A 20,064-nucleotide genomic window follows, 5' to 3' on the forward strand; every position below is an offset into this window, starting at 1 on the left:
TCTCTAAGCCTTTGTTTTCTCATTTTTAATAGTGGCTGGAGATGTTGTTAAAATGTTGTGAGTAAGATAACACATTTACAGCACAACACATGCCTTGGATTTATGAATGCTTAATGAATGAATGGTAGCTGCTGTCATCATCATCATTACATTGCCAACTTATTGGAGAGTACATACAGTGAAATACTAAGCTTTTTAGAAGTGGATTTGATATTACAGTCAATAAAGCATCACTTTTTTTTTTAAAGCATCAAGTTTCTTAAGTACAATGCTTAATGTATGTATTTTAGTGCTTTTAAATTAGGCAACTATTCTTAAAAGTTACTACTGTGCATACCAGCATAAACAGATACCTGTTTGTTGGTTTCAGGAATGAACTGAAATTTAAAAGAAAGGTGCCTATAACTAAGATATTTGTACTGCTGTTGTCAAATCTGATCTTTGCATAGGTTGGATTTCAGCCTCTAATAAAATTTTTATTAAGTACTTTTCAGGAAAAATCTCAATTATTTCTTCAACCATTAACATCCTTTTTTTCCTCACATTTTGATCTCTGAAAATAGTCGCTGGCATTTTTCTGCATTTAATACTGTTATGAAAATATGAGGATAATGGAAAGAAGTAAGCAAGTCTAGTTAGGGATAATCATGAATAAAAATTATTGCAATTTGCATTTCAAAAAGTTACAGGGGCCTAGGTATAATAAGATATAAGACAATACTGTATTTCCACAGGAAAATGAGTCATTAAAAAATCTCACCTAATTTTATTTAAAATCCATTCTAGGAAGATATATTTAATGAGATATTTTAATTAGATTTATTTTGAATGTTAAAAGAGCTCTACTAAGGGGTTATAAATTTTTATAGAATTTCAGATTAATTTTTCCAAAATATTACACCATTATTCCAAGTGAAAGTTTGGCATGTTTTGTAAGAACAGCTTTCTCCAATTTGAATGAAAGCTGTGAAGGTGGGCGCCTGGGTGGCTCAGTTGGTTAAGCGACTGCCTTCAGCGCAGGTCATGATCCTGGAGTCCCGGGATCGAGTCCTGCATCGGGCTCCCTGCTCAGCAGGGAGTCTGCTTCTCCCTCTGACCCTCCCCCCTCTCATGTGCTCTCTCTCCGTCTTTCATTCTCGCTCTCTCAAATAAATAAATAAATAAAATTAAAAAAAAAAGCTGTGAAGGCAGGGATCACATTTCTCTCATTGCGGTATTTTTGATGCCTAGTATATTGCCTTGTACAAGTTAATGATTAATAAATATTATTTGGATAAATTTAATGAAAGTATCTGAATGGAATTGAGGAAATTATCTCTTTTTTTTTTAAGATTTATTTGACAGAGAGAGAGAGATCACAAGTCGGGGGGTGGGGGCAGAGGGAGAGGGAGAAGCAGGCTCCTGGCCGAGCAGGGAGCCTGATGCAGGGCTCGATCCCAGGACCCCGGGATCATGACCTGAGCCAAAGGCAGACGTTCAACCGACTGAGCCACCCAGGTGCCCTGAGGAAATCATCTCTTAAGTGACTCTCATTCCTAGTACTTTCTTTCATATATGGTGGGCCTTTCCTAAGGTAAATTTAGCAATAAAATCAAAGCCTTTAAAACAATATATATTTTAATTATATTGTAATTCAGTATTTTCTTATCAAGAAATATATCTTAAGGGGCGCCTGGGTGGCTCAGTCATTAAGTGTTTGCCTTTGGCTCAGGTCATGATCCCAGAGTCCTGGGATCAAGCCCCAAGTTGGGCTCCCTGCTCCGCGGGAAGCCTGCTTCTCCCTCTCCCTCTGCCCCTGCGTGTGTTCCCTCTCTCGCTGTATCTCTCTCTGTCAAATAAATAAAATCTATTAAAAAAAATGTATCTCAAGAAAGAGATTAAAAGTGTATGTAAAAGTTCAAGGATAAGGGCGTGTGGGTGACTCAGTCGGTTTGGCTCAGGTCATGGTCTCAGGGTCCTGGGATTGAGCCCTGGATTGGGCTCCCTGCTCAGCAGGGAGTTTGCTTCTCATTCTCCATCTGCCCACCCCCCCCCCGCTCGTGTCTCATTCTCTCTCTCTCAAATAAGTAGAATCTTTAAAATGAAAGTTCAAGGATAATAGCTGTAGTTTTAAAAGTTAGATAAATAGTAAATGCTGAAAGAAAATTTCCTGAAAGAAGAAAGTAGTTATCTATTAATTCCACCACTTCGGGGTGACTGTTAATGTTGGTATGTGTCCTTCTAGCTGCATACAGTTTTTTTGCAATGTCATTTATAATAGTAAAAAATTGGAGATAACCTAAATGCCTAACAAGAGGAAATTAAGTTACAGTGTGCCCTTGAAAGGTGTTCACCTTACATTACTCAGTTTAAAAAGCAGAACAACCAACTATGAAGTAATCTTCCAGAAAAAGAAAATCAAAACTGAACCTAATCAAGGCTTTATCTCAAACTAACAATTTATGGAAAAACTGGGGCAAAGGAGCATGCTAAAGGACATTATGGGGGTGTCAGCAAAAAAAAAAAAAAAAAAATCCAGACTATAGGAAAGAAACGCTATAGGACAAATGACCCAGTTTCCTTAAAAATAAAATTGCCGAGGTGCCTGGGTGGCTCAGTCAGTTAAGTGGCCAACTCTTGATTTCCACTATGGTTATGGTCTTAGGGTCCTGGGATCAAGCCCCATGTGGGGCTCCACACTCAGCGGGGAGTCTGCTTGAGGATTCTCTCTCTCCCCGTGCCCCTTCCCCTGCTTGTGCTTGCAGCACGCACACATTCTCTTTCTCAAATAAATAAATCTTTTTAAAAATATAAATAAAATAAAATTGCAAAGAGGAAAGAAAATGGGGGGAGACCTTTACCAAGAGATATTTAAGGGATACATCAATCAGTTGTAATACATGGACCTTAGGTGAGTCCCTGTACAAACCAACTTCAAAAAAAGTATATTGGGAATGTGTTATTTGTTGAAGCTAGGTGATTCCTAAATAAGATTCAGTACTTCTCTCTACTTTTCTATGTATTTGTAAATGTCCATATAAAACATATTAAAGAAAAATCTACAAAACAATATAAGCAATATTTTGTCATTGTTTGGCTAGAATTAGTGGATTGTTGGTATTTTTATTAGTTTCTTTTTGTTTTTCTATGATTTGCAGGCTTTTTAAAGATAATGGAATTATTTACACTCAATACTAAAGCATCTCTAGTGCCCAGCATGAATATCTCTTTACTTTTTTCGTATGTATATTTCATTCAAGTTTTTCAGGATTATTTTTAATTTATATTCTACTTTTATGCCCGGAAACATTCAAGAAATCTACTTCCTGAAATGTTAGAAATTCAGAGATAAGCAAGTATTATTAATAATACTAATATTTGTTTTAATATATTATTTTTTCATTTCAGATTCCCAAATGCTGGAAAATCCTCTTTGCTAAGTCAGGTCTCTCATGCAAAACCTGCAATTGCAGATTATGCATGTAAGTATCATTTGTTGTGCGTTTTAATGTGTGGTGGTAAATTTTTAAAGACTAATCTTTCTTTGAGTGTGAATAAAGTGACGACTCTGAGGGTCTTAGTTGGAAAACTCTTGGCCGCTAGAATACATGCATTTCCCATTAATCCTCGAAATCTCTTTAGCCCTCAGCAAAGTTCCTAGTACTTTTTAGATACTTGCTTTTTTGCATTTATTTCTCCTTTGCATATTCATTTATTTGATTTAGTTGTGATTTTATGAGCACCTACCCTTTATCTACTGTTCTTTCATTTAACAAGTATTTGTTTCTGTGAACTGCAGTGGGTTCTGGAGTTACAAAGACTGGTAAGCAGAAACAGATACTGTTCTGACTCTTACTGAGCTTACAGACTAGTAGGGAAAGGCACATATATCACACCTGACTGTGGGGGAATATATTATGATTCTATGAAAGAGTAGGTAGCTGCTTTAAACTTCTTTGGGAAAGTGTGATGCCAGGGCTGAGGTGTGAAGAATACATGCGTTAATCAGTGACAGACAGTGGGTGTGAAAGGTGCTTCAGTCAGAGGAAATAGCATTGTACACAGAGGCTTTGTGCTGGCAGGGAGATCTGTGTGTCTAGAGAACATTTAGTAAGGGAAAGAGGGAATTGATAAGTAGAGACCATATCATATAGACCAGGTAGGCTTTATTCGTTCTTTATGTCTAAAGAGCAGCTGATAGCCTTTTAATCAAAGGATAAAATGATTAGATTTGCTTTTCAAAAAGATCTCTCTGCATATAATATAGAAAATTGATTGATGTGGGATATAAATGGGTCTGGAAAGAATAGTTAGGCTATTACAGTAGCTAGATGAAATATGCTTAGACCGAGTAATGAATAAATGTGATAGAATCTCTGCCCTCATTAAACAAAAAGATATAGAAACATCCATTAACCTGGAAAATACAATTAAGCCATTCTAAAACTCTGATGAAATAGAGTTAATTTGGAGCTAATTGCTATAAATTACATGACCAATATTTATTGTTATAATACAGGGACTCTTGAGAAGGAAAGAGGAAGAAAAGTTCAGTCATAGGAAGGAGGCTAGTGCAGAATTGATGAGGCTTGAGGATAAATGAATGAGAAAGGACTAAACAAATTTCATCCACAGACCCAGTGATAGAAACCTAAATTCTGTTCTACCCACCAGCACCTTTATCACGTTCCTTAAAGTACAAGCAAAGAATTTTGAAGCCCACTAATTAGATTAGATCTATGCCTATACAGATTATAATTGTATTTTCCATTCCAACAAATGAGAACATAATCTGAATTAAGTTGTTTATAAAAAAGAAGTATTATTTATTTTATAGATAATGCTAAGACAGTTTTGGGAGTACCAGCCTTTATTCTAGCCTTAATTTGTTTTTTTCTTTTAGTTACAACATTAAAGCCTCAACTTGGAAAGATTATGTATAACGATTTCAAACAGGTGAGTATTTTTAAAGTAAGACACTTGGTTAGAAGTGAAAGTACTTGCTTTTGGTATGTGGACTTTGTAATATTTGATTGTTTCTGTGGTGTTAGGGGGGAAAAAGTAGCAGAATTTTGTTTTTGGTAAATGAGACCATGATCGAATCAATTCTGCTAAGCACGATCGTAGTAAAATATTGTATAAAAATATCATTTTGTCCTTCCAAAGTTTAGGTCCGGTTTATCATTACAGCATAGAATCTTCTTTATCTCTTTGACCTCTGTTTGTTGTCATTGCAAGTCCATATTTTACTGCCATATTTGATTATTGATTTTTGTTTCCTAAAAACATTTTCCAAAGTTCATGGAATTGATTTTATTCCAACTCTCTTTCCTAAAAAAAGTTTTTAATTGAATGGGATTCTGGTCTAGTTATTAAAATTCATTTTTTCTTGATAAGGAATAACTATAGATCTTTTGAATAATTAGAGTAAAAACAAATAACAAAGGAAAGTAACAAAATTTTTAAAATGTGTAATGTATGATAAGCACTTATGCTCCTTGGTATTTACCCAAATGAATTAAAAACATACATACACACAAAAACCTGCACATAGATGTTTGTAGCAGCCTTGTTCATAAGTGCCAAAATTTGGAAGCCACCAAGATGTCCTTCAGTAGGTGAATAGATAAATCAACTGTGGTAATAAAGGAATATTATCTAACACTAAAAAGAATTGAGCTGTGAAGGCATGAAAAGACATGGAAGAACCTCAAATATGTATTACTAACTGAAAGAAGCCAATCTGAAAAGGCTACATACAGTACGGTTCTATGTGACATTCTGGGAAAGGGCAAAACTATGGACATAGCAAAAAGATCGTGGTTGCCAAGGACTAAGGGGAAAGGAAGGATGAATAGAAGAGCACAGGGTTTTTTTGGGCAGTGAAACCAGTCTGTATGATACGGTAATGGTGGGTACAGGATGATGCACACTCGTCAAAGCCCGCAGAATGGACAACACCAAGAGTGAACCCTGAGGTAAAATGTGGACTTAAGGTGAGGATATATCAATAAAACATAAAAGATTTGTATTCATTCATAATAGTTATATAACAGTAAAAATTAAAAAAAACTTCAGCAATTATATAGAATAATAAGTAAAATTATAAATACAGGATAGTATGAATATGGAGAACAATATTTAGAGGAAAAGAGAACATTGTATATTTTAAGGGAAACTTAATTCTCAATAGCAAAATTCTCAGTGGAGAACCTGCAAACAAAATTTCAGGACATGAAAAAAAAATATTTTCAGGACATGAGACCTCTGTTGTATTTTGTCTGTGTGACTGCTTTGTCACATAGCCACAATTTCCTTTAAAATTCTGAAGTCCTGGGGCGCCCAGGTGGCTCAGTCGTTAAGCATCTGCCTTCGGCTCAGGTCATGATCCCAGGGTCCTGGGATCGAGCCCCGCATCGGGCTCCCTGCTCCATGGGAGGCCTGCTTCTCCCTCTGCCACTCCCCCTGCTTGTGTTCCCTCTCTCTCTGTGTCTTTCTGTCAAATAAAATAAATTTAAAAAAATTTAAAAAAACCTTAAAATTCTGAAATCCTATCCACAGGGGCAGTGTATGAAGAGCAGTGCTTCTCACCCCTTACTGCACATCGGAATTAACTGGGTGGCTTCAGAACAACAATGATAAATGAAGCCTGGGGCCCGGAGATTTGAAACCAAATTCCTTGGGGTAGGGCCTGGGTATCTCTACTTTATAAAAGATCCCTGGGTGTTTATAATGTGCAGTGAGGTTTAAAAACCACAAATGTAGACATGGTTAATAACTTATAATTTCAAAAAGGAGTTATAAGAACCTTATATCCTTTACTTTCAAAAATGGTCAGTAGTCCTCCTGGTAGAACATAAACAGAAAAGGAACAATGATGCCATATAATCAATTACATATGGAATTTAAAACTTGAAACTACAGAGCTATACTAAGTCAATGTCTGTGGAATTAATATCCTTCTATTCTTTTAAGAATTCATAAAGTTGAAATTCTATGACAGGTTCATATTGAACAATATAATTGATAGAATTCTAAAGAGAATTTATGTGATTAATAAATGTTCAACTAATCCCTAGAATTCTTAGGCTGTTAGATTAGTAAGTAAAAATGGGACTCTATCTAATTTCTGATAAAGGATTTTAATTTTTTTTTAAAAGATTTTTATTTATTTATTTGACAGAGAAAGAGACAGCGAGAGAGGGAACACAAGCACGGGTATTGGGAGAGGGAGAAGCAGGCTTCCCGCTGAGCAGGGAGCCCAGTGTGGGGCTCGATCCCAGGACCCTGAGATCATGACCTGAGCCAAAGGCAGACGCTTAACGACTGAGCCACCCAGGCACCCCGATTTTGATTCTTAATACCTTGGCTTTATAAAGATGCAATGATAATCACAAATTAGTAACTGTATTTGAAATATGAAAATTTGAGGATGTAATTGTTTTCTTTTTTATCAAACCGTTTAACTTTGTATTAGATATCAGTAGCTGATCTTCCTGGTTTAATAGAAGGAGCACATATGAACAAAGGAATGGGCCATAAATTCCTCAAGCATATAGAAAGAACTAGACAACTACTGTTTGTTGTAAGTCATATGTGTACCAATGTAATGTTCAAATGAATTTGAAAATCAATGTGTTTAGTTTTCCTAGAAATTTTTTATAATAATAAGATTTAAAGATAAGGTAGTTATCATATGTTACTCCACTGAGTTTTAAATGGGGGTCAAAATATAGTAAGTAATCTTCGTTTATAATACAGAGTGAAAATGGCATTAGTGTATCAGATGTAAATTTGGCCATACTTGTAAAGTTTTAATTTCTTAAGATTGTCAACATACTGCTATGTTATATAGTATCTCTTTCCTACTTCACTGGTGGTGCTAGAGCTGTATATGAGATTGTCTGTATAGTACATACAAATTTTTTTATCTAAACTAGTTTCTTATTTCATTAATGATTGTAATTTTATCAGAATAATTATGGCTGTCTTGACACCACAGTTTCTCTTACTTATTTTGAATTACTGCATTACCAATAGTGTATAGATTGAGAAATTATTTTTAGCTTGAGAGAGTAAAACATGTTAAAACATTGAAATAATTATTGTTTTTTATGTTAAAGATTGTCTCTTTCCATATTTTTTTTAGGTTGATATTTCTGGATTTCAGCTTTCTTCCGAAACTCAATACAGAACTGCCTTTGAAACCATAATACTGCTTACAAAAGTAGGTTTTCTGTTCTACTGTGTTCTGCATTTGGTCTAATATATAGGCATATAGACCTGTATTAAATAACAGATAATTAGAATAAATACATATCCCACCTCGACTTTTTGAAGCTTTGATGTCAAAGAATCATCTAAACTTGTTTTCTCCTGTTCTATATTAACCCACTCTTCAACCTATTACAACCAATGAAATCCTCCTCTGTTCTAAATCCGTATTACATACTTCTCAGACTTTATCTTGCTTGAACTTTTATTCCTACTTTTTAGACTATTTCTCAATCTTTTTTTTTTTAAGATTTTATTTATTTGAGAGGGAGAGAGAGCACGAGTGGGGTGAGGGGCAGAGGGAGAAGCAGGCTCTCCGATAAGTAGGGAGCCCCATGTGGGGCTTGATCCCAGGACTCCGGGATCATGACCTGAGCCAAAAGCAGACATTTAACCAAGTGAGTCACTCAGGCGCCCCTCAGTCTATTTTTTATTTTTTAAGATTTTATTTATTTATTTGATAGAGAGAGACACAGCGAGAGAGGGAACACAAGCAGGGGGAGTGGGAGAGAGAGAAGCAGGCTTCCCGCTGAGCAGGGAGCCCGATGTGGGCCTTGATTCGAGGACCTGAGATCATGACCCGAGCTGAAGGCAGACGCTTAACAGCTGAGCCACCCAGGCGCCCCCCCCAGTCTATTTTTTTATGCTCTTTCTGTTTATTCTTTAGGTAGCATTCAGTTGCAGTTAATATGCTGATGACTGCCAAATCTGTTTCTGATACCTGCATCTTTTTGGTCTTGCTTTAGACCAGCTGCCTAATAGATATCTTTCATTGGATGTCCCATTACATTCTCAAACTTAATATGTATACAACTGAACTTTACTAGTTTTGTAAACCAGGGTGTTTGGTTTCAATTCTATCTTTCTCACCACCTGCATTAAACCCTGTCAGTTCTATATCCTAAATCTCTCTGAAATTCATCCACACTGTTATAATCATCAGTCCCCCTCACTAGAATGCTTTAAGTATTCCTGTACCATCGCCTTGCTTCCAGTCTCACTTCTTTCCAGTCCATTTTTTTAATTGAAATTTAGTTGACACACACAGTTACAGTATTTTCAGGTGTGTACCACATAGTGATTCAACAACTCTATACATCATCATGCTATGCTCACCACAGGTGTAGCTACCATCTGTCACCACACAATGCTATTATAATACCATTCTCCAGTCCATTTTTTTCATATGGCCACTAGAGTGATCTTTGTGAAAGAACCAAGCTAATGCTTATTCTCTACTTAGAACACTGAAATGGTCCCCCACTGTTGTTAGGTTAAAGTCTTACCCTGAACATGGTTTTTGAGATCTGGCAAGGATTGGCTCCTACCTAGCAGTTCATCTCTGCCCTTCCTGCCTTACTTTCTATTCTTAGCCACATGGTTTCTCTATAGCACAACATGATGTTGCTTACCTCCAGGACTTTGTATATCTTATATCCTTGTCACTTTTTGTCTATTATGAATAATGCTCCTGTGAGCATTTGAATATGGGTTTTTGTATGAACATGTTTTCATTTCTCTGGGGCATATATACCTAGGAGTAGAATTGCTAGATAATATGGTCAGTCAATGTTTAACATTTTGAGGAACTGCCAGACTTTTACAGAGTGGTTGCACCATTCTACCATTTTATAATCGCACTAGCAATGTATGTGAGTGTTCTATTTTTTCCACAAGAATGCCAAAACTTGTTGTTTTGTCTGTTTTTTTTATTTTTAGTTATCCTAGTAGGTGAGGTGGTATTTCATTATGGTTTTGACCTGCATTTCTCTAGTGACTAATGATGTTGAGCATCCTTTCATGTGCTTTCATGTGCTTATCAGCCATTTGTATGTCTTTGGAGAAATGTCTGTTCAGATTCTTTGCCCATTTTTTAAATTGGGTTACTTGTCTTTTTATTGTTGAATTGTAAGAGTTCTGTATATTTTGGATACAAGTCCTTTATCAGGTACATGACTTGTAAATATTTCTCCCATTTCACTTGTCTTTACTTTTTTTTTTTAAGATTTTATTTATTGGGGTGCCTGGGTGGCTTAGTCGTTAAGCGTCTGCCTTCAGCTCAGGTCATGATCCCAGGGTCCTGGGATCAAGTCCTGCATCAGTGGGAAGCCTGCTTCTCCCTCTCCCACTTGCCCTGCTTGTGTTCCCTCTCTGGCTGTCTCTCTCTGTGTCAAATAAATAAATAAAGCCTTTAAAAAAAAGATTTTTTTTATTTATTTCAGAGAGAGAAAATGAGTGCATGAGCAGGGTGGAGGGGCAGAGGGAGAGGGAGAAGCAGACTCCCCACTGATCAGGAAGCCGGGAGCCTGACAGGGGGCTCCATCCCAGGAACCTGAGATCATGACCTGAGCCAAAGGCAGACACTTAACCGACTGAGCCACCCAGGTGCCCTTGTCTTCACTTTATTTATGATACTTTTTGAAGCACAAAATTTTACATTTTAATGAAGTTCCGTTTGTCTGTTTTTTCTTTTGCTTGTTCATTGGTCATAGCTAAGAAACCATTGCCTAATCCATGGTCGTGAAGATTGACTCCTAAGCACACTTACTTTTTCCAAGAATAATATAAGTATAGCTTTAGATTGTCATTATTTACTTCTGAATTTTATCAATGTGCTTAATAGAAGTCTAGATATCTGTATTTGGCCCTATGCACAGATCACAATGTCTCTAGGATGTCATTTGAGTTAAAATATATCAACATGTGACCTAACCAGTGAGCATTTTATGAATTTTCTTTGTCACTTAATTTTGTGGTTGTTGAGGTTTATTGCATTTCAGAAATGTGAGTGTGCTCTAAATTACCCAGGCCTACAAAGTAAAGAGAGATATTACTAAATAGGTAATCTATATAGATTCTTTAATAAAATTACGTGATTTTTCTTTTTTGATTTGAAGGAATTGGAGTTGTACAAAGAGGAACTTCAGACAAAACCTGCACTCCTGGCAGTTAATAAAATGGACTTGCCAGGTGCACAGGATAAATTTCGTGTACTGATGAATCAACTCCAGAATCCTAAAGGTAAACCCATTTGTTCATTTAATGCCAATTTAATGATTACCTGTTGGGTGCAGAGAGTGCTAAGTGGTATAATCAATGGAAAAGAAAATTGACAGTTGCTACTCTTTAAAAAATTATGTTTGAAGAAAGAACACATTAATATGAAACTTTAAATAACATTGTAACATAATACTTATCAAGTTTCAGAATCGTGATATGGACAGTAAGTTGGAAGAGACAAAAGGAAAAGTCAGGCTTCATGAAGAAGTAAAATTCAAACCGGGCCCTTAAAGAGTTAATGGGATTTGGATCACGAAAGGAGAAAGTCAGCATCTACCTGTAAATTCTTTTACTTTAACATACCTCACAAGTTCTAGACCTTCATTCCCCTAATACACCATAAATTTAAAACCAGAGCAAATAGTTCTAAAGAGGTATGTATCTTTGCAATGCCAGCAAAGTACTGTGAAGAGTGCTAATCTTCTAAAAAGAACTTGAGTACCTACGTGTGTGTGACATAGAAAAATAGATGCTGTTGTTGCAAAAGGATTTATTTGTTTGAAATTTGTTCCTAAATGGACCATTTTGTGTAAAGGAACTTAAAGGGACTCTCCACAGTTTTGAATATTGACCTTTATGGAACACTTCCTATCCTACAGTAATGATGCTTTCATTTTTCTGAGTCTAGTAGAGGACCTCTTCACAAATGAGAAGTCAGGTGGATGGAAGGTGGCTAGTATGTTTTTTATTTATTTTTATTTATTTTTTTTAAGGATTTTATTTATTTGAGAGAGAGAGAATGAGAGATAGAGAGCACGAGAGGGAAGAGGGTCAGAGGAAGAAGCAGACTCCCTGCTGAGCAGGGAGCCTGATGTGGGACTCGATCCCGGGACTCCAGGGTCATGACCTGAGCCGAAGGCAGTCGCTTAACCAACTGAGCCACCCAGGCGCCCTAGTATGTTTTTAAATAGTAGTAACTTCTCTCTTTTTATCCTTCTGATAGAAAGGGGGGAAATAAATTATAGCGTACTAGGACTAGCATACATCACCAGAAGATCCTTTCTCCCTCGAAAAAATCTTTCCCCTGCGTAATTTATGTAATGGAGCTGTCCTTGAGTTGATAAATTACTTTCAGGATATAAATACTTCTTATTCCTTAATGTCTTTATTCCTTAATGTCACTTGCTTTATGAGGTCATTGCTAGTTGGTCTTGCAGGAAAGGGAGTTTTCAGAGGAGATGTCAGAAGGGAGGGTAACTCTCTTGTTTGTTCCTGTCTTGGACTGTCATAAAACAAAATATAGTGCCCTCAGTGATAATTCCTGAGTTAGCTTCTTTGGACTTACTTGGGGATGTATGAATCTCAGAACTGAAGCTCCATCTTGGCTTGTCCAGTCTCTCTCAGTCCAGCCTTTCCATTTCATATCCATGTTAACCCATCCCATCAGTGTGCCATCTCCCTTCCCATTGTCTTGAAGGCAGGGAAGAGGAAAAATTAATATAATAACTGTCAGCCCCTGTGGGGTGACAGATTGGACTCATCTGAAATGATCTCCCCTTAAACTGTCGCCAAACCTTTTCAATTTTAGTATGGCTCCTAACACCAGTGATAATAAGCCTGTAGTTTAGGGCAGCTAAAGGCCACCTGTGTACTGGGGCAAGCTACTATATCCCAGTCATGAATGATGAAAATCTGTGTTGCCTGATTTCATTGAACTCCTCCAAAAAAAGCAAATTTATTGCTTCTGTAAGTAAATCATGTATGATTATCTTTTATTTGTACTTAATTTGGTTTAAAATACATTCATCCAACAAATATTTGCTAAGCACCTATCGTGTGCTAAGAATCTTACCATTGTCATTTGTAAAAACAAAAGTTTCTGAAAGCTTATTAATGAGGGAAGGAAAAAAGGATTAAAAATAAGGTACCAAAGGTACCTTAGTACCAAGGTACCAAAACCTTGATTCATAAATCAGACCTCTAACATAGTTTTAATTTCAAAGACAATGAAAATCAGCTTAGTTTTGTGTTCCTTGTTTCAGATTTTCTGCATTTATTTGAAAAAAACATGATTCCAGAGAGGACCATGGAGTTCCAACATATCATCCCCATCTCTGCAATTACAGGAGAAGGAATTGATGAATTAAAGAACCATATAAGAAAATCTCTGGATGAACATGCCAATCAGGAAGATGATGCATATCATAAGAAACAGTTGCTTAATTTGCAGATTTCCAATACAATATTTTATAGTGATCCACCACCAAAGAATTCTGTTACTAGCCCCAGATAGATGTAATTTAAACCTATTAAAAATGATACCGAAATTATATTCATTTGGAAGTTTTTCCATAGACATGTGTTTTTTAGAAGGTTAGTTATTACTAACCTTCTGCTATAAATGCCATAATTCAAGAACCATACCTTCTTGTTTTGTAGTTAAGTGTATAGATAGTAAAAAACTGAGACCTAAAAATGACAAGTTATAATTTTATGGCCAATCTACCTATAATAAAATCCTCTGATATGCCTGTATTTATGATGTCTCTAGTGAGATCATTTATATATATATAATTACATTATATAAATATAAATATATTTATATTTAATACTAAATATAAAATAAAATATAAATAAAAATATAAAACAAAATTAAATAATACATTTATATTTAATATATAAATATACAGAAGAGCATTCTCTAGAATATTATTAAAATGAGCAACCAGGTTTTGTTTGTTTTTGAGTCTGTCATATATCTGATTCTACTAAATATATAATAGTTACCTTTTTTGGAAAACCTCAAAACCCTAAATTTCAACATATGTTCAGTGATAATAAAGATCACTAATAATATTTAACAGAAACCAGCAGGTAGATGTTTACAATTTCACCTTTTGGAAATTTTTCTTTCTTAAGTGAAAGTATTTTTTCCTGCTTTGAAGCAGATTGGTATATGTCTCATTTTCTTGCATTCAAATCTGTCTTGTCTATTTTCATGTTTTAGTAAAGAGAAGTAATAGGAAGTGCAAAGTTGAAACAATATTTTCAATCAGTATATTAAGATTAAGGGTGCCTGGGTGGCTCAGTTGTTAAGCATCTGCCTTCAGCTCAGGTCATGATCCCAGGGTCCTGGGATCAAGCCCCGCATTGGGCTCCCTGCTCAGCAGGAAGCCTGCTTCTCCCTCTCCCACTCCCGCTGCTCGTGTTCCTGCCTCTGTCAAATAAATAAATAAAAAATCTGTAAAAAAATATATATATATATAAAGATTAAAATTTGTAAATTTCTAAGTTTCAAAAATATAATTGGACATTTTCTCTTCGTAAGTTTTATTATAAAATATATATGTTCATTGTAGGAAATAAAATTTAAACCACACAAAATCTTGAAAAAAAAGTTCCCATCTTCCTACATTGGACCCTCTGGTCCTTCCCAAAGAAAATCACTGTTAATAGTTTCTTATATTCCTACAGAATTATTTATTCATTTATCTTTTTACTAAATGAGTTCATCATGTAAACCTTTTCTAAGTTGGGTTTTTTTTGTTTTTGTTTTTTTTAAATAGCAAGTTAATGAGCTTTTAAAAATTATACTTCAAAGGTGCTTTTAAATTATTAGAAATTATTTTGGGATTTAAGGCTCAGTGAAGCCTTTACATAATGGTAATAAGTATTACATAAAAATGATGTCAGTATTGTTCTACTTAAATTTCTTCTGATGTGACACTGAGTTTTTACGAGCATTATTTCACTTTTATTTGTTTTCTGTTCTCCACTCCCACGTCCCATTCGAGGCCCCAGATTGGTGGCTTTTTTTGTATTTCCTTCATTGCACAGGTATTTATTGAGTGTCTCCCATGTGTCAGGTACTGTGCAAGCCACAGCATGTGCAATGTTAAAGACAGGACCTGCTGCCCTTATGGATCTCACATTCACAAGCAGAAACTGCAGGGTAATCGATTAGAATAGCCTGGTTCTGCTTTACATCAAAGAAATGAGTGAGAAGAGCATTTGGAATTTAAACATCTGTACTGATCATTCTGACCATGTTTCATTTTGGGTATGTTTTACACTTACAACTTTAGTATCCTTTTTCTCTTTTTTATTATTTCCTAAATATAAAGAAATAGCAATGTGAGGTCAGTTTCATCAGGTGAGTTTCTGAAGTTCTGACACCATAATCTTACTTTCTGCTATGGCAAAGGATAGTAGATACATGCTGAGAATTAAGAGGAATTATATCTTACTTGCTCTGTCAGTAGTGGCCAGGTTACTACTCTACAACTAACTGAAGCATTGTGTTATGTAACTCACTAAAATGTTCCATGATTTGTATTTTCTAGTTACCGAAAGTTGATAGTTTTTATTCTAAACAGGAGAAAATCTGGATCCCTTTTTATTTTACAAAAAAATACATTTTAAAAACTTAAAAGATTTATTTTGAAATATACTAACATCTCATATGCCATTTATTCTGTCCTTAAGCAAGATTTTTTTCATTTTCACCTTTCAAAATATATATACTTTTTGGAAGACTTAATTTTTATATTACTGAATAGCCAGGGTATCAATGTGCTATGTATAATAAATTTTTACCAAGTCCCAGTAGTTCTTGAAGAGCTTGCTGTGTCAGATTCATTTACATGATGAATTTTAAGTTTATACCACCAGACACTGTCAAGTATTAAGTATATCATACTGTGAGGTTGGATTTGTGCTTCGAAGATTTCACCTATGAATAAAAATGTTCCAGAAATAATTGTTCTTTTTGCAGTATATATCCATATTATTCTTATCATAGCAAAGTGAACTTTATGGAAAATTAATGTTATTTTAGATTTTATTTATTTATTTTAGAGCGAGCATGAATGGGGGGAGGGGCAGAAGGAGAAGAATAAAGAAGGACAAGCAGACACCGCAGTGAGTGCGGAGCCCTATCCGGGGCTTGATCTCACAACCCTGAGATTATGACCTGATCCGGAATCAAAAGTCTCAGCCGCTTAACCCGACTGAGCTACCCCGGGGCCTCTAATGTTTTCTTTTAAGTGGTAAACATGTATTATCTAATGGGGGGGGGGGAAGTCTTCATAATGGGAAAAATCGGGCCAAGGGTATTTTATTTCAGGTTTTACCTAGTTAGTTTTCTTGTAAAGTTATATGTCATTGTTTGCTTTGGGAGAATGGAGTACAGAGATTCCTTTGAGAAAGTTAATGAGAGCTAAAGATTTTTTTTCTTGCCAACATGTACATAAACACATGGACTATTTTCTAAGTAGTTTCATAGGGTTTGCAAAGTTCAGATAAAAAAAATCAGTTAAAGGTAAACTCCCTCTAGAAATTTGTAATATCATTAAGTTACATTAAAAATGTTTCCAGCGCCTGACTGGCTCGGTCAGTAGAGCTTGGGACTCTTGATCTCAGGGTCGTGAGTCAAAGCCCCACGTTAGATGCAGAGCTTACTTTAAGTAAATAGATGGATAGATAATAAGTGACAGCTATTTAAATAAAAGCACACATAATAAAATTTTTTTAAAAAATGTTTCAAAGCAGCACAAGTTAGCTCACAAACTATAGCTTAAAAATGAAATGAAAATTAGCAGTAGTTTAGGGGAGGGTATGTGCTATGGTGAGCGCTGTGAATTGTGCAAGACTTGAATCACAGATCTGTACCTCTGAAACAAATAATACATTATATGTTAAAAAAAAAAAAAGATAGCAGGAGGGGAAGAATGAAGGGGGGCGAAATCGGAGGGGGAGATGAACCATGAGAGACGATGGACTCTGAAAAACACTGAGGGTTCTAGAGGGGAAGGGTGGGAGGATGGGTTAGCCTGGTGATGGGTATTAAAGAGGGCATGTACCGAATGGAGCACTGGGTGTTCTACGCAAATAATGAATCATGGAACACTACATCAAAAACTAATGAGAGTTATTGGTGGCGGTTTTTGACACCGGAAGGACTCCCGCCTCACCTCACCCACCGCCCCCCACCCCCACCCCCACCCCGGGAAAGGCGAGACTCGGGAGACAGAACAAAGGCGAAGCCCGGCCGAGGAGGCGGACCGAGGTGCCGGGAGAGGAGGGCGGTGGGGCCGGGCACGGCTGGCGCCGCGAGTCCGTTTTGCCGCGGTGCCCAGTCGGTAATGCGCGGTCCCCGCTGCTGGAGCACAGGCGGCCGGGTGGCTCCAGGTGGGGCCCCTCCCACGACCCCCCAAGCCTCGTTTGATTGTCAATCACAACGTGAGAAAAAAACAAAAACCTGATTGCTTTGTCCTGGGAAATAGTAACCCTGACGAATACACCTGCTCGCAGGGGACAGAGGATGTGATGGAGCTGCTTGAAGAAGATCTCACGTGCCCAATTTGTTGCAGTCTGTTTGATGATCCGCGAGTTTTGCCTTGCTCACACAACTTTTGCAAAAAATGCTTAGAAGGGATCTTAGAGGGGACTGTGCGGAATTCCTTGTGGAGATCCTCTCCATTCAAGTGCCCTACATGCCGTAAGGAAACTTCAGCTACCGGAGTCAATAGCCTGCAGGTTAATTACTCCCTGAAGGGTATTGTAGAAAAGTATAACAAGATCAAGATCTCTCCCAAAATGCCGGTGTGCAAAGGACACTTGGGGCAGCCTCTCAACATTTTCTGCCTGACTGATACGCAACTGATTTGTGGGATCTGTGCTACTCGTGGTGACCACACTAAGCATGCCTTCTGTTCTATTGAAGATGCCTATGCTCAGGAAAGAGATGCCTTTGAGTCCCTCTTCCAGAGCTTTGAGACCTGGCGTCGGGGAGATGCTCTTTCTCACTTGGATACCTTGGAAACTAGCAAAAGGAAATCTCTACAGTTACTGACTAAAGATTCAGATAAAGTAAAGGAGTTTTTTGAGAAGTTACAACATACATTAGATCAAAAAAAGAATGAAATCCTGTCTGACTTTGAGACCATGAAACTTGCAGTTATGCAAGCCTATGACCCAGAGATCAACAAACTCAACACCATCTTGCAGGAACAACAAATGGCCTTTAACATTGCTGAGGCTTTCAAAGACGTGTCAGAACCCATCATATTTCTGCAACAGATGCAGGAGTTCAGGGAGAAAATAAAAGTAATCAAGGAAACTCCTTTACCTCCCTCTAATTTGCCCACAAGCCCTTTAATGAAGAACTTTGATACCAGTCAATGGGAAGACATAAAACTAGTAGATGTGGATAAACTTTCTTTGTCTCAAGACACTGGCACATTCATTAGCAGGATTCCCCGGAGCTTTTATCAGTTATTTGTGGTAGTCATTCTGCTTAGCTTTCTTATTTTCTTTAGTCCCATCATATTCCTAGAAGGGTCTTTATTTGATGAATTCACAAGTTGGAAAGACCATCTCTCAAACTTCAGTTCTTATCTGACTAAATCAGCTGATTTTGTAGAACAATCAATGTTTTATTGGGAACAGGTGATGGATGGGTTTTTCATTTTCAGTGAAAGATTTAAGAATTTTACTTTGGTGGTGCTGAACAATGTGGCAGAATTTTTGTGCAAATATAAACTACTATAAAATCTGTTGCAAGTGTACGGTTCTCTGTCTTTTGTTAGAAATTTGTTAAAGAGCTGAGTGGTAGTTCAGATTTGGTCAAGATTTCAGTCAGATATCTTCCTGCAAAAGTATTCCTTTCAAAAATAATGTCCTATACGTGTTGTTCAAATTAGGTAGCATAAAGATAAATGTGAGATTTAATACTAAGTCCTGAACCCTCCTTCCTTTTTAAATAGTGCTTTTGTAATACTCCTCCTACCCCCAATATTGGTTGTGTTTATGCTATGGAAAAGAGGTGAAAGAAGAGCACATGATCTAATATTATGTAAATGAGGTAGTGTAACAGTGATTGTTCATTTAAACATGTAATAAAGACTACTCTTGTAAAGCAAAACAAAAAATGATGTATGGTGATTAACATAACATAATAAAAAAATTAACAGTAGTTTAAATTGTAAACCTTATACAGAAGGCATTTTATTTCAAAAACATGGTAACATTTTGTTTGAAGACCAAGTGGTGAATTGAATTTAATGTATATTTTTAAACCTTTGAGTATCTCAAATTTAGTTTAAATCTGTCTCTCCTAATGGAATAGACAAGTGAAGCAAATTGAGAAACAGTACATTGTCTGTGCTGGTAATAATATCTAACACTAATGTTTCCATATGCTGGGCAGTGTACTGAGTTCACAAATATCTCTTTTAAACACTACACTATATTGCTTTTTGGTCATTTACTAAGTTGGGTGGTGGGTACATGAATGTTTTGGGTTTTTTTGTTTTTTTTATTTGAGGGAGAACCAGAATGAGCAGAGAGGAGAGGGGCAGAGGGAGAGGGAGAAGCAGGCTTGCCGCTGAGCAGGGAGCCCAATGCAGGGCTGGATCCCAGGACCCCGGGATCATGACCTGAGCTGAAGGCAAACGCTTAACAGACTGAGACACCCAGGCACCCCTGTTTTGGGGGTTTTTAACCTTTTGGGGAGTCTACTGTATTTTATAATTTAAAAAAATGTCTTTGCCTTATAAGAGTTTATACCTTGGGAATAAGCCATTTAGATAAACATAGTTAACAAATGTTGGCCGACAACATGCTGTAATATTTACTGCAAAATTAAATAATAATGAAAAATTTATTTATTTTTCTTAAATAGCTATGTCAGAGAAGCATTGTATTTGTTTTGTTTTGTGATTGGAGCTTGACAAGTTGAGGGAAAGTATCAGAGGAATCTCTTTAGCTGTAAGTGGGTGTCACAAGCCAGCTGAAGGAAAAGTAAAATCA

At 36.5% G+C, this 20,064-nt stretch overlaps 2 protein-coding genes across 3 annotated transcripts in view; both read left to right on the forward strand.

The window, feature by feature from the left end:
- GTPBP10 (GTP binding protein 10) overlaps positions 1-13,787 on the forward strand; it is a 28,241-nt gene extending 14,454 nt beyond the window's left edge. For both annotated transcript variants that reach the window (XM_028120101.2, XM_088018454.1), the window contains exons 5-10: positions 3,388-3,461; positions 4,883-4,935; positions 7,457-7,564; positions 8,129-8,206; positions 11,151-11,274; positions 13,296-13,787. In XM_028120101.2, coding sequence (XP_027975902.2) covers positions 3,388-3,461; positions 4,883-4,935; positions 7,457-7,564; positions 8,129-8,206; positions 11,151-11,274; positions 13,296-13,546 — 688 coding nt within the window. In that variant the 3' untranslated portion in view covers positions 13,547-13,787. The remainder of the gene's footprint in view (positions 1-3,387; positions 3,462-4,882; positions 4,936-7,456; positions 7,565-8,128; positions 8,207-11,150; positions 11,275-13,295) is intronic.
- LOC114221883 (E3 ubiquitin-protein ligase TRIM13-like) lies at positions 11,192-19,153 on the forward strand. The gene is made up of 2 exons (XM_028120090.2): positions 11,192-11,274; positions 17,566-19,153. Exon 2 carries the CDS (start codon positions 17,581-17,583, stop codon positions 18,802-18,804), a length of 1,224 nt encoding a protein of 407 aa, XP_027975891.1. The 5' UTR covers positions 11,192-11,274; positions 17,566-17,580; the 3' UTR covers positions 18,805-19,153.
- Positions 19,154-20,064: the final 911 nt, after the last annotated feature.

The sequence above is a fragment of the Eumetopias jubatus genome, unplaced genomic scaffold, assembly GCF_037043125.1.
Source record: "Eumetopias jubatus isolate StellerSeaLion01/CBP00866 unplaced genomic scaffold, mEumJub1_p1.0 scaffold_14, whole genome shotgun sequence".
NCBI classification, from domain to species: domain Eukaryota; kingdom Metazoa; phylum Chordata; class Mammalia; order Carnivora; family Otariidae; genus Eumetopias; species Eumetopias jubatus.